This window comes from Pteronotus mesoamericanus, unplaced genomic scaffold (assembly GCF_021234165.1).
Source record: "Pteronotus mesoamericanus isolate MK-2021 breed Mesoamerican mustached bat unplaced genomic scaffold, CSHL_Meso_final contig_105, whole genome shotgun sequence".
NCBI lineage: Eukaryota > Metazoa > Chordata > Mammalia > Chiroptera > Mormoopidae > Pteronotus > Pteronotus mesoamericanus.
In genome coordinates, this window is record NW_026555006.1 from 11930637 (window position 1) to 11946218 (window position 15582).

The 15582-nt window shown below is 39.8% G+C and overlaps 1 protein-coding gene across 4 annotated transcripts in view; it reads left to right on the top strand.

Moving 5' to 3' along the window:
• The window catches only part of PATJ (PATJ crumbs cell polarity complex component), a 295047-nt gene that overhangs the window by 227404 nt on the left and 52061 nt on the right, over positions 1–15582 (top strand). For all 4 annotated transcript variants that reach the window (XM_054574004.1, XM_054574021.1, XM_054574012.1 and 1 more), the window contains one exon: positions 1671–1804. In XM_054574004.1, coding sequence (XP_054429979.1) covers positions 1671–1804 — 134 coding nt within the window. The remainder of the gene's footprint in view (positions 1–1670; positions 1805–15582) is intronic.

A 15582-nucleotide genomic window follows, 5' to 3' on the forward strand; every position in this document is an offset into this window, starting at 1 on the left:
ACTTCTTAAAGCATCCATGAAATGGATATACATTGTTTTTATTGTTAGTAAACGGGAAATGAAGTATGAAATACATGTGCTGCAAAAACATCTAGAGACAAATCATGTTTATAACATTCTACTTCCAATACAGCATATTTTTTATTGTAACTGGGGTTGTGTCCCTAAATTTCCCACTCGTCACCAAGAAGCCATTAGATTAATAAATTCCATGTGGTCAGGAACAGCAAATATATGAATGCTACAATATACCAGACCTGGGCAAGGTACCTCACACACATTTAATTCCTCTAACAGCCTGTTAGATGGTGGTTACAGCATTTTTCTGACGAGGAGTGAGCCTTAGCTTCATCCCTCTAGTAGTTTCCTCCTTGGGAACTCAAATTCAAACCTGTGCCCTTTTGTCACAAAGGCCTCGATTACTGCTTAGTCAGAGCGGAACCCCCGCAGTCTTACCAAGAGCCCATTTCCTTTTGTTTATATGGGGATTGGCAAACTTTTTCTGTAGAGAGCCAGAGAGATGGTAAATATTGAAGGCTTGCGGGCCATATGGTCTCTGTTGCAGCTACTCGACTCCGCCGTCAGTGTGATAGCAGCCATAAACTAGATGTAAATGAATTAGCGGGGCTGTGTTCCAATGCAGCTTTATTTGCGGACATCGAAATTTGAATTTTGTATAATTTTCACGTGTGTTGAAATACTATTTTTATTTCTCCAACATTCTGAAAATGTAACAACCATTTTTTTGCTTTATTTTTATTATTGATGCTATTGCACATGTCCCCCTTCTCCCCTACATTGCCCAACTCCACCCAACCCCCGCCCCCACTCCCAAAGAAAACCATCCTTGGCCCTCAGACCATAGCTAGTTAGTCGGCTGGCCCTTGCTTCTGCATAGCTTTAATGAGCTTTGTGAATCTCAACTTGGCCTCAGTGCATTAGCTGCAGCTGACCAGCAGATGGGGCCCTCTATTATCAGCCCTTTACTAAATTATATCGCAATGTAAGAATCAATACTCATGATGATCAATCTTCGCTATTAAAAAAAGGGAGGGGAGACATCTCTGGACACTATTATTTGTATAAGATTCTCTTGGAAATAGCATTTTTGAGTTTTGATTTTTCAGTGGGTTAGGTTTAGTCATCTGGAAAATGCATATATGTAGAATTTATGCTAGATAAATGGGTATTATTAAAAATCTTTTCCTAGCCTCTAAATCTTTCTAAAACAATGGTTTTAAAAGTAAATCTTTATAAAACAGCAATAATACTTTTAACAAGCTTTTCATTTACGGGGTCAGCAATTAATTCTTGAGTTATGTTTATAATGCTTTTTTTTTTTACTATGTATACATTTAGGATAATTTTTAGGTAATTTTTTTTACAACTGAATCATACTCTATGGTGTATTTTAAGACTGAAAATTTTCCAAACTAAAATAGATGATTTGGATGTGGGGAAGGAGATTATTGTTTTAATCTCCAAGGTGTCATAGGGATTTCATGTCTCATCCCTGGGTGAATGGGCAGTAATGACCCAGCTTTTTCCTTCGTGGAGCTTCGCAGGCAAAGAGTGAAATGACAAACACATGCACACTGTGCACCCTCCAAGCGTGTGAGCTGAGCTTCATCTCCTTCTTGCCAGTCATTCCGTGTTCGATCTTTCTCCAGGTGGTTTCCAGGCCCCTCTGTCGGTGGACCCTGCCACATGTCCCATTGTCCCTGGACAGGAAATGATTATAGAAATATCCAAGGGACGTTCGGGCCTTGGTCTCAGCATTGTGGGAGGAAAAGACACACCCTTGGTAAGTTTCTAGATGTGAAATATATCCAACTGTCACAAAGTTAGTTTTGAGCCTCATTATGGCCATGTGTCACTTTATGGAAGAGTTGGTTTTTTCATGGTATGGGAAAAAGTATAAATATAGATGGGTATGTATCCATATTCTGGGCAGCTTTCCAATGTTTCTCAGTGTTTAATGTTCACCAGGACTTTCTCCATCTAGAATGCTGAATAATTTTTATTAATGATTATCAGACCAACAACATCATAGCAACATTTAGAAATGTTATAACAGTTTTTAGGATGGTGCCTGGATATACAAAGTATAAATATAAGTGTGAACTGTTGTTGCTATCACCATTATTATTATTTAATGGAATACTAGATAAAAATATACATCATTTCTAGCCCAGACAGTTAGGCTTTGCTTTATTCTGACCATGGTCCCATCTACTCATATTTTGTTTTAAAAAAATTGTTCTAGAATGTTGGTTTTTGCTTGGATGATAAATCTTTGACTATTTAATACCTTTTGATTGTCACTAATCAATAGTGCCATTAAAATGTAAAACTTTATGGGTTTTGATTTACTCAAAATGTGATTAATGAATGCATACCTATTTGAATATTAATATGTGCATAATATACAAAGTTAAATTAACACAAAAGGATAGGAAGTGAAAAATAAATATCTCTTTGCCCTACACTTGCTCTGTACCCCCACCCCTGACTCTAACCAGGGCCTCTTCCTAGAGACAATCACTCTTATTAATGAATATGTTTTTAAATGAATATTTTGGTACTTCTCCTGCCTATTTGATTTAGTAAGGAATAAACTGTGCATGCCAGATTTACAGATCAAATAAGTATAATATGATCAATAAAATGATTCTATCCATTTTTGGCAGGAATGTAATATTTCTGTGTTAGTACTATGGGCGGGGGGGAAGAGCCTATTCTATTTTTCTGTAACATATATTAGCCCCCTAAAGCACTAGGCAACTCAGACACAGTATATGCTACAGAATGCGGGCCTTGATGCCTTGCACACGTTTTCTGGACCCAGCCCTTCTCTCTGTGACTCTCTGGCCTGACCTGGGGAGTCCGGATGTTCCGTTCGACCCTACTGGTGAAGCACCTGAACCTGAATGTGCTCAGAGGCTGGTGTTTATTTAGTAAAAGATTTCATCTGCTTCAGTTTGATGAAAGGTCGGTTAAAACTTTTCTCCCCAGTTCAGGATAAAGTATTTCCTGAGTTCTTCTCCCTTCCCCTCTGCAGGCAGGAACTGCTATGTGTGGCTTGCTGCATACACTATGATGTTTTTTCACCTGAATTTAACTAGCTCAAAAGCCAGTTTTAGCTCCCAGCCCTTTTGTGGGTTTTTGCCTTTTTAAGGCTGCAGAATTTTTCTACATTTCCCATGTTTGACTTGTAATGCTATCTGCTTAGTTTTTGCTATTGAGGAAAGGGATAAACTCTTCTTCAAGTTTCCCTTTAAGTGATTTGATCTAGGCTATATTTTTTCATTGTATTTTTAATAATGCCTCTTAATTATATGTGATCTGGTCTTTAAACAGTTCATAGAAACACTTTGGCCTGCCCTCTAGCCAGCTCCTAATATGGGCAGGAAGTAACACACCATCAACATAACACCAGAGCGGACCATGGCGCCCCAAACCCGCGTATGCAACCCCGCCTTTCAGACTCTGCCCTCCTCCCCTCACACGGCTCCCTTCCTGCCCTCTTTCCCCCTCCCCTGCCTTCTTCAAGGTTCCTGACCTTCTGGAGGATGTCTTGCCCAGCTCCTCTAGCTCCCACGATCTCTTTCCTGCTGATCTCTGAGCTGATGGTTGACTGACCGTTCATTCCTATTTTAGCTCTCAGTAATATTCTTCTCTCCATTATTTACCAGCTGAAACAGGTTTGCTTACTCAGAGTGCATTTCCTGATCTATCAGTGGGGATAGTACTACCATACAGAGTTGCTAGGAGGATCAAAGAGATGACCAGTATATGATGCTTAGCCTGATGCCTAGTACATAATAAACAATTGCATGTGACACGTACCTTCTCCAAGCCTCAGTTTCCGCATGTACTAAGTAAGCTTAACAGTCGTGACACACTGGGGTGTGGTAAGGCTCGGAGACTTCAAAAACAGTGGGAAATTTTATATAACTATTGTACTAAGATCACTGGGGTAATGTTCAGGAACAGCTGGTTGACCCTGAACATTGGTTACATTCTCCCTTCCAGGGCCTGTCCTCTCACTTTCCTAAAGAGATGTTCCTGAATGCCAAATAATTAAATATGTATAAGTAAAGCCACATTTGAAGTAAATCAAAGAAAATTCTGTAGTGACTCTTTCATAATCAAAAAGGAACCCTGTGATTATTTATTTATTGCAAATATAAGTCTCTTTATACTGCTCAAAATAAGGCAGAGCTAGATTTCCCACAGGAAATCAGAAGACTTTAGTCAGCATGTCTGGCCTCGCCGAACGAGTTTGTGAGCTGATATATGTATTTTTTGCTTTTGTTGTTATTACTATGATTTTGTTTTGTGTGAATCGGTTAGGAAACCGAAAGAAGCAGCGGCCACGCTGTTCCCGGGCCCGTCGCATGGTGTACATTTGTGCTACTGGCCGCCAGCCTGAGGGATCCCACTGCTCGGCGGCCCCTTCTGCACCCTGGGTGTGAGGCTGTTTGCTAAGCACTACGCTCTGCTTCTCTTGCCACCATGAGGCAGCCAACAATTGTTTTCTTTAAGAGCATCTTGAGGTTCATAATATATAGGCCCACCTTTTGAGACTGTAAATCCCATTGTCCTTGGAAGGATAAGCACCACTTAAAAATGAGAAATGGGGCACAGCTTTTATTTCCTAACCTCGGGTACCTCATCAAAAGCTGTAAATTAAACTCACAGAAACATACAGGCGTGTCGTTTTGGTGAGGCTGAACAGCACAGGGATGGAAGGTGCTTTAACAAATAAAACCATTGTTTATCACAATGAAGATCTGTCTTTTTTCCCTCCAAATTTTGACTTGGGACAAGCAGCCTAATTGACACTCCAGTTTACATTATATAGTTAGATCCAGGGAGGCATCCAGAGAGCAGAAAGTTAGCAAGCCTCGAAGAGAGCATATGAAAGGAAACTGTGGACAATGTTGAGACCCACTCTCAAAAGTACCTTTGCATTTGCCCTTGCACATTTGATTATGTGATGCGTCCTTACTTCAGCTCCAGTGCTGGGAAAGAGCACGTTTTGCATGCTGGTGACCCTTCTTAAGCATCTGCTCCAGCGCTCCCAATTAGAATTTCTGTGCCCTCTTTGTTGTATGTCCAACAGATATTTTTGCTGTCTTGAGTGGAATTAAGCCTCTGGGACTTGGTCTTGACACCACATCAGTCCTATCTGCTATAAATAGTGTCTCTGGAGCCAAGACAGATGGTTTCTGAGATCACAGAGGGAGATCTCATTTAGGATCCCAATGTACTTGCAGAAGGTCATCTAACTAGACTTTTTAAAATACCAAGATAATGATGAGGGTGAGTCTCCTGGGATGGTTTATGAGTACACCTGGACCCAATCCTCACCCACGAACTCCGCCTCTGTTGTTTCAGTCTTATGATGTGCTCCCAGGTCTGCCTTTGGTGAGTATGGCTCTTCTGTGATAGGTTGCACATGTTTGCTCAAAGGCTGCCCTGTGCTTAGTGCTAAGAATACAAAATTGAGTGAAAAGCCCTGTCTTCAAAGAGCTCACACATTCACTCAAGTAGATTCTACTGCCTTTAATGTTTATGGTCTAATATAGGCGGTCAACCAATGAAAAATCATAATAGGGACTATTAAAATAGGGACTTCCTCTGGAAAGTAGAATAAAGTAGAGCTTAGTATACACTTTATGGATTTAATTAATGTAGGCTAGTTTTTATGTGTTTCTTGTAAGCCAGTGTGTTATTCTATTTGGGCCACTATAACAAAATACCACAGACTGGGTGGCTTATAAACAACAGAAATTTATTTCTCATAGTAACGGAGGCTGAAGTCCAAGATCAGGGTGCCAGCATGGTTGATTGTAGGCCTTCTGGGTTGCAGGCTGCTCATATCCTCCCATGGCGAAAGGAGCAAGGGAGCTCTGTGGGTTCTCTCTTATACGGGCACGGATCCCATTCAGGAGGGCTTCGCTCTCGTGACCTAACCACCTTTCAAAGACCCCACCTCCTAATACCATTACAATGGGCATGAGGATTTCACCTTGTGAGTCTGAGGGGGACACACAGCCAGGAAACCAGATAAGGCATATTGCATTGAAGAGCTAGTATATTAATTCATATTTTTTATTTTCTTCTATCCAACTATCCATCCATCCTTTAACCATGCCGCCCCCTCCCTCTTTTTGGTCTTGGAATGGTCATTTGCATGGAAATCTTGCAGCTCAGAGGACTTGGCACATATTCTGCCAAATGAAAGACTGAGGACTCTTACCTCTTATGATGATTGTACCATATTCCTTAAGCCTCTCCCTGAATTCCTCAACGCCCTCTTTTCTGAAATGTTTGCATGCTGATTAGAAGTACATCTCCATTGTTCTCAGCCTTGGGAATTTTAGAGAGAAGAAAAAAATTAAGAAATTAATCTTTTATCTTTAAGTTTTAGCAGACTTAAGCTGTTCTTGGGATTGAACAAATGAAGTGGAGAAAGGATGAGGAAAGGTTCCCCAGGATCCTGACTCTGCGCATTCTGCTTTCTCTGGGCACCATTGCCAAAGGTCCCAAACTGTAGACAGTGTGCTCCGTCAAACCTGGCAGATGGCAGAGCAGAGCAATGATGCTGACTGTGGCATCAGCACCCCAGGTCTTTAACTGTGGGCCTTGGACAAGAAACTTAAGCCTTCTAAATATGCTTCTTCATTTGTAAAATAGTAATGGTGACAGAATCTACCTCTTGAGGTTGCTACAATATATGGATTAATTAAAATAAAGAATATAAAGGGCCCTAGTCGATACGGCTCAGTTGGTTGGAGCACCTACCTGAACACAAAAGACTGTGGGTTTGAGTCCAGGTCAGGGCACACATTTAGGTTGCAGGTTCAATCCCCAATCAGGGTGTGTATGGGAGGCAACCAGCTGATGTTTCTCTCCCTCTCTCTAAAATCAATAAACATTTTTTTAAAAAAGAATATAAAAGACTTTTCTGAGTACCTGTCTATACTGAGTCCAGTTATTATTATTACTATTAAACAGTCATATTAAAATAAATCCTTAGCCCTGATGGGCACATTGTCTCATAACATAAAGGTTGCAGGTTCAATTCCTCGTCAGGGCACATACTTTGGTTCCAGGTTTGATCCCTGGTCCAGGTGCTTATGATCCCCAGTCAGGGCACATGTGTGAGGCAACCAATTGATGCTTCTCTCACCCATTGATATCTCTCTCTTTCCCTCCTTCTCTCCCTCCCTCTCTCTCTAAAAGCAATGAAAAAATGTTGAGGATAATAAAAAAATATAGCCAGTCAACGCTATAAAAGAAAAAAAAGTAGATCCTTAGCTCCCTTCACCTACACTGAGAAACATGGTTTCATTTCTAGATAATTAGATGTTTGGTTTTTAGCATGAAATTTTATAAAGTGACTCAGTCTCTGTTCTTAATATGTAATTAATATGTATCATTTCATTGTTTTTCTCACAACAACCATATAGGAAAGCATTGTTCCCATTTTACAGATGAGGAAACTGAGGCACAGATTAAGATAGGTGAGTTCTCCAAGGAGATAATACTAGCATTGGGTCTAGATGGGGTTAATCAGACAATCTGACTCCAAAGTCACACAACCTGTGTCTCTTTTCTGGTGCTACCACTGTGTCATCAGTTGCCTTCTGTGAAATGGTGTTAGGTGCCCCTCTCATCCACTGGACCCTGAGCTTCTTGAGAACAGTGCCCAAACACTTAAAAATATGACTCTCTGTCCAGCCTCTCAGAATTCCAGCATGCTGGCCTTAGTCAGTTCTTTAATGAGTCTTGCTCCCACCTAACGCAAGGCTTTTGCACATGCTGTTTGATCTGTATAGAGTGCTTCTCTGATCAGTTTTAACTATAGCTTGAGTATCCTGTTCATTTCTGGGCATGATTAAAAAGAACATAGTTGAAACCACATCATCTGAGAAAGAATAGAACAGACTGGAAAAGGGAAAACCAAAAAGACAATGATGACTTCTGCACACAGGAAAGGTTATCTTCTTATGGATGCAGGAAAAGATCACTTCAGGTGCTCCCAAGCGGGCTCACTGAAGAACAAATTTTACATGATTATAAAGAAGAACTTTCTGAACATCAGCTGACCAAAGCTGGAACAAACTGCCTGGGGACAGGAGTCCCCCTTCTTGGGAAATATTTTGACAAGGCAGACAACCCCTTTGCAGGGATTTTGTTATTATTAGGCTTAAAAAAAAACAGGGAGGAAACTTTACATTTACAACTTTTTTCAAAATAATAGTATAAGAAAATTCATTCTTTTTTTTTATATTTCCAACTCACAAGTTCCTTTATTTTTTTATTCGGAGACAGGGGGGAAGGGAGGGAGAAAGAGAGAGAGAAACATCGATGTGTGAGAGAAACATCCACCAATTGCCTCTCGACTGCCCCCAACGGCTGACCCACTCGCAACCCAGGCACAAGCCCTGACCAGGAACCAAGCCCTGTGACCTTTTGGTTGGCAGGACAACACCCAGCCTGCTGAGCCACAGCAGTCAGGGCTCGCACACATTCCTTTAAACTGCAAAGCCTTGTCCTTTTTTATCGCAAAAAAGGCCTTATCATTGCTTTTGTTTTTGTTTTATGAATGCTTGGAAAGGTGAGTTTAAAAATATAAGTCCTAGTTGCTATCCTTATATTGTTCTTATGGGTCTGGAGATAGGCTTGTCTCTTTGCAAGAGGAAAACAGACAAGGCATTTGTGTTGTCCCAATACTCCTAGTACCATCCCATTGTAAGTGGGATTCCCAGGATAGATTTTAAAATTTACATAGTCTTAGTATCAAAAAGGCCTGGAATGTCAGATACAGACTATTGTTATTTCTCTCCAAGTTTCAAACCTGTATATTTTTTGCCACCTGATTGAGTACCAATTTAATTCCTTCTTAGTAAACAGAATTTCTGTAGGGCAGATACAATAGCAGGAAGCATCGAGGTAGAGGGACTCTCCCGTCTGGATACTGGTGTGGCAGAGCTCATCCACCTAGAAATTGAAGTGAAGGGTCCCTCTTCTGTCCTTTAGCTGTAACCACGTGTCAGGTTCTCATTTAACCCTTCACTATGTTGGATGCTATTATTCAGTTATTACTGCGTTTGACCATTTAAATGTAGGACTGCAGCAATTTAAACCACTAGATAGTTTTTAAAGTAAGCAGAATAGAAAGCCATTTTACATTTGATTAAGTGTTTTATTTTGCTATTCCCCTTCAAATGAACTTTGCACAGTCTGTTTCATAAGGAGTGCGGTTTGCTTTGGCTTGTAATTCCCCCAAAGCCTGGCTCCTTTTATCATTATTGCTTAAGTCATATATTTTTACACAAAACATCTTATTACCTTAGTTTTATTTTAAAATCAAAGTGGAGTTTTGCAAAAAGTCTATGAATCACACTGAAAGAATGTTAACGAATAGTACCTCTGAATTTCCAGATTTGGACATTTCTGATCTTAAAGAATATGACTGTAAGCAAAAATATTATGCAAGCTGAGTAAAATTTAGATAAATAAGGACCAGATGGAACTATAGGGACTTATAAAATATAAGGCAAATATTGTTCTATTTCCTTAAAATAAATCTATATTTCAGTATGAAAAATTATATTCATATTGATGAGTCTCAACTTTTTGTTAAATCAGACTTGGCAAGGGAACTCCATTACAAGTAAATATAAAACAGGTTGTTTTTTGGGTATTTTTTTTTTTTTTTGCACTTGACAAAAGAAAGCTTTTCAGAGTCTTAAAATGTGGAACATTTTTTATATATTCACAGCAGTTCTTATATTAGCTATTTTATTGCTGTGATTTTCATTTCACATTTTAGTTATCTGTAAATAATGTATAAGAGTTTACAATCCCTGCGTTTGAGTTTTTGGATGGCTTACACAGTCCATTGCTTTAAAACAAAACACACATCCAGACACAGACTGGGGTTATTGCTTCCTGTGTAACTGATGATTTAATCCTTATTTTTATGTCAAACAAGCCACTATATCTATTGCTGATATAATACTTATTTATGTTGTCTACAATTTATTACCTGAGAATATTTCAGCATTACAAAATAATAGGTACTAAACATTGTGATCCATTTTCTTTTTCTTTGAAGGTTTGGTAGGTGCAAAACTTCACACCCCCAAGCATATAGAATAAGTAAATATATAAAGATTAGGGTATATAGAATATCCCTGTGTCCCTTTTGTAACAGAGTTTTATGGGGATTTCTATGTTCTGAGATTCATAGAAAACCTGTATGGTGAACCCTAATGTATTGGTTAGCAGAGTAGAGTATAATAGTTAAGTTTCTTTGATGCTTGTTGACTCCCATTGTATAGCTACAGCCCCCTCAGGTTTTTTGGACAGGAACAATGACCTATTTAACCTGTGAAGTTGGCAGACAAAAACTACTTCAATTTGACAAATGTATTTCTTCTAAACCCATAATCTTGTACTGTATCCATAGTGGTAAAGCAGCACATTAAGACTCGTCCAAAATATAAAATTGTTCACATAAAATGAGAAATAAATCATCTTAAGATAAAGGAAATAGAGTATGTATATGTATTGACTACATTCCCCTTCAGGTTCTACATGTTCTTATGAGATACTGAAATTAAGCAACTCTTAACTCACTGGTCCTTAAGGATCAATAAGGGAATACCAGACACCTTTCACATCAAAGAAGGAATATGCTTTTGGTCTGAAGGTGGGGAAGATTAGCACCTTGTAACTTGAATTATTTTTTTACTTTTCCTTTGTAATTGGTTCAAAAAATATAGACAAAACACATTTAGTATAAGCTTAACAACATATGCCAAAACATAAGAAAAGTACATTAGATTTTCCGTCCTTGGGTTAATCAACCCTCTGCCCCACAGTGGCAAGGACAACAGAGAATTGCCATTGTCGACTTGAGTCCTGCCATCTCTATTATAGCTAGCATTTGTCTGCACTTCTACCTTTATCACCTTTCATATTAGGCTTCCAAGTTTTGTTGTAATGAAGTATCACCAGTGAAAAATGCCAGTAGTAAGTACAGCCACTCTCAGAATTCACGGCAATTGTGTTCCGTAAAGTTGCAGCAAGCACTGGATTATTAAATACTGACCCACAGTTTCTAGGGGAAATACAGATTTAGATTCCTCTGAGCCTCTGGTCACAACATTTCCAACAGCCAATTAATATATAATTTTGTTTGATGTGTGTTTCTGTTTAAAGATACCTTATTTAATATATGCATATATATTTATCCTCACCTGAGGACATTTTTTCATTGCTTTTAGAGAGAGAGGATGGAAGAGAGAGAGAGAAACATTGATTTGAGAGAGAAACATCAACTGGGTGACTTCTCATACACACCCTGAACTGGGATTGAACCCATTACTTTTTAGTCTATGAAATGATGCTCCAACCACCTGAGCCACAGTGACCAGGGCTTAATATATATTGTCGATCACTGCCATTGAACTCATGGCCAACACCACTATAACTCATAACCAAACAAAGGTCAGCTAACACATGAATTTTCTCCATAAGGCACATTACAGTCTTCTTGTGCTTAGGAACATTAGACAACACTTCAGCCCTGTCATTAGGGCTATTTTAAAAAGTAAAATCACAAACAAAAAACACCAAACACCTGGCACTAGAAAGACCGTGATTTGACACTTAGAGTTTGAGAGCTAAACAGGGAGCCAAGTGTCACCATGTTCTACCTCAACTGGGAATGAGTGAATCTGGCTTCTCAAAATTTTCACCACCCTGTAATGTGGCTGCAAATGACAGCAAAAGTACCGAGAGCATTAATTTGGGAGTGTAGGCAAATTCACAAATACAGAAACCATGAACAATGAAGATTGTACTTAACTAAAACAGAAAATATCTAAGAACAGGACTCTTGCAGTGTGGCTTAGATCTTGTGGCGTTCAAATGGTCCTTTGGATTTAGCCCTGAGCAGTCATGACTTGAGAAAGAATAACTGAAAGTATCCTTGTCACATAATCTTTCTTGAAAAGAAGCAATTACTATATTCTGGGATCACCACGATAACAGGAAAGTTAGAAATTAAAATATGGACCACGGCTGGTGTCAGTCCTCCTTAGAATCATGAATTATTACTACTGTGACGTGTATATATTCTTTTATGTACCAAATATGCCTCTTAAACCTTAGATGTATTTGTATTTGGACCTCTCATTCGCAAATATTTAATATCTATTTGGCTCATACTTTGTTGAAAGTATATACATAATTTAATTTCATCCTCAAACCTACAAGGTTTATTAATTCCACTTTACCGAGAAAGAAACATTGGTTCAGAAAGTTAAATAGCTTAATGGAAGTATCACAAAACTATGATTAAGTGGCAGAGCTAAAATCTAAACACAGATTTATGTGGCCATACCCAGGACTCTTCCCATTATACATTGCTGCCTTCCATTGTTCACAGGCTAGAAAACTCATCTAACAGACTTGATAGAGTCTAGTAGATTAAAACTGACCACAAATTCTATGATGCTCTTTCTGTATTCATTAAAATTGAACCGGCTAATAGTGAAGGTGGCATTGTGTGACTTTCACACGTTGGCCCCGAGCTTAGCTCTTGTTCTCCAGAAGCACTGCCCCCTTGCAAACACACCTGGACTTACCTCCTGGAGGATGATATGCCATGTAGAGAGAGCACATGGAGGGAGAGGGGCCCAGGCATCCCACGTGAGGCCCCAGACAACCTGACTGCACACTCACATGAGAGCCCAAATGATACAACATGGAGCAGAAGAACTGCCCAGCTGAGCCCAGCTCAAATTGCCAACCTGCAGAATGATGAACAAACAAATGGTTAGTTTTTATTTAAGACAATTTTTTTTAATGTTTCAGGTGTTTTTTATTTTTTTATTGTATTTTTTCAATAACCATTTAGTCCCCTTATACCCGACTCAAAGTCACCATACTGTTGCCCATGTTCATGAGTTCTTTTTCCTTTTAACTCAATCCCGCCACCCTCTAACATCCCCCCTCACCAAGTAGTCATCCTGTGCTCTCTCTCTGAGTGTGTCTCTATTTTGCATGTTAGTTCAGTTTGTTCATTACATTCCACATATGAGTGAAATCATATGGTATTTGTCTTTCTCTGACTGGCTTAATTCACTTAGCATAATGTTCTCCAGCTACATCCATACTGTCACAAAGGGTAAAATTTTCTTTGTTATGGCCAAGTAATATTCCACTGCATAAATGTCCCATAGTTGTTTTATCCACTCATCTACTGATAGACACTTAAGGTGACTAATACAAAGTCTGACCCAGCCTCCATACCTAACTGATCTTCCTTAGCCTGTGAGAGTTAGGATTCTCCTGGTTTGCCAATTATTTTTTCATTATATTTTATTGATTATGCTTTTATAGTTGTCCCAATTTTTCCCTCTTTGCCCCCCTCCATCCAGCACCCCCTAGTCCCTCAGGTAATCCCCCTACAATTGTTCAGGTCCATGGGTCATGCATATAAGTTCTTTGGCTACTCCATTTCCTATACCGTACTTGACATCCCCATGGCTATTCTGTAACTATTTGTAGTTCTTAATCCCCCCACCTCTTCACCCTTTCACCCATTCACCCACACCCTCCTTCTGTCTGGCAACCATCAAAACATTCTTGGTATCCATGATTCTGTCTCTGTTCTTCTTGTTTCCTTAGTTTGTTTTTTAGATTCAATTGTTGATAGACATGTATTTATTGTCATTTCATTGTTCATAGTTATCTTTTTTTTCTTAAATAAGTCCCTTTAACATTTGGTGATGATGAACTCCTTTAGTTTTTTATTGTCTAAGAAGCTCTTTATCTGCCCTTCGATTCTAAATGATGACTTTGCTGGGTAGAGCAATCTTTGCTGGACATCTCTTTTTTGTGACTTTGAATGTTCCTTGTCAATCCCTTATAGCCTGCAAAGTTTCTTTGGGGAAATCTGCTGATAGCCTTATGGGAACTCCCCTGTAACTAACTTCTTTTCTCTTGCTGCTTTTAAGATTCTCTCTTTATCTTTAATTTGGTTTTTAATTATAGGGTAGGCCTCTTTGCATCTATCTTGACTGGGACTCTCTGTGCTTCTTGAACTTTCCTGTCTGTTTCCTTCATGAAATTAGGGAAGTTTTCTTTCATTATTTTTTCTAATATATTTCCAATTTCTTGCTCCTTCTGTTCTCCTTCTGGCACCCCTATAATGTGAATGTTGGAAGGCTCGATGTTGTCCCAGAGGCTGCTTACATTTTCCTCACTTCTTTGGTTTCTTTTTTTGTCTTGTTGTTCTGTTGCTTGTTTTTTGCTTCCATTGGCATACAGGGAAGAATTGAAGTATCTGGCATCAAGGTGGGAGCTGGGGGACAGCTTTCTTCCAGACAGAAAGGTGGGCAGAGATCATTGGTCCTTTTCTGAATCCTCCCCACCTCCCCACAGAGCCACAGAGCCAGCAGGCAGGTGCGGTATTTGAGACTCCATTGACCTGGCTAACGTTGTTTGCCCCTCCCTGGAAATCTCTTAAGACTCTGTCCTGTCCAACTTATGGGCCAACCCAAATTATTAACCCTGACTTTTCCATATGAATGGCTGGTCTTGGCTCATGCTTTACAATTTCCTAAATCCTACTGAACAAGCAAAAGCTGGCCTCAGTGAGCCCCCAGGCCCTTAACATCTTGCTAGGTGGCCCCAGGTCCAGCACTAGCAGCAACCAGCCTAAATTCACAGCTTAGCTTCGCCTGGGAATCTCCAAGCCCAGATGCAAGTAGCAGCCTTCTCAGATTGCTCTATAGCTCAGACAGGGTGTCCCAGGGCAGAACACAGGTGGAAGCTGATCTTGTCCAGCGCCATCCAGAAAACCCCAGGGCCTGCGCACCCAGTGGACAGCTACAGACCATACATACCAGAGCACCGCCACCCTGCCCCTGCACAGCTGATCCTCCACAGAGAGAGGAGGTTGGTGGTCAATGGTCACAGCCAGTCCTTGCAGGTGACCGGCCTGGATATATCCCTCCCATTAATCTGCAAACAGAAGTCAAGGCTCAACTATAAGAGGAGAGTGTACTCAGCCCACATGAAGGGCATGCCTTGAGTACTCAGCTTGAGTGATAAGGGAGGCTGTGCCACTGGACCCTATAGGACACCTACTACATTAGGCCACACTACCAAGATACCGAGTCAAAGCAGCTCTACTTAATACATAGAAACAAACACAGGGAGGCTCCCAAAATTATGAGACAAAGAAACATGGCCCAAATGAAAAAACAGATTAAAACTCCAGAAAAAATAACTAAACAAAATGGAGATAAGAAATCTATCAGATGCAGAGTTCAAAATCGTTTATAAGGATGCTCAAGGAATTTAGTAAGGACCTGAACAGCATAAAAAAGATCCAGTCAGAAATGAAGGATACACTAATTTAAATAAAGAACAGTTTACCAGGAAACAACAGTAGAGTGGATGAAGCTGAGAATCAAAGCAGTGATTTGGTTTGCCATTTAGGAGAAGGTCTTATTCTTAAGCAGGGCCTAAGGATTTTCATAACAC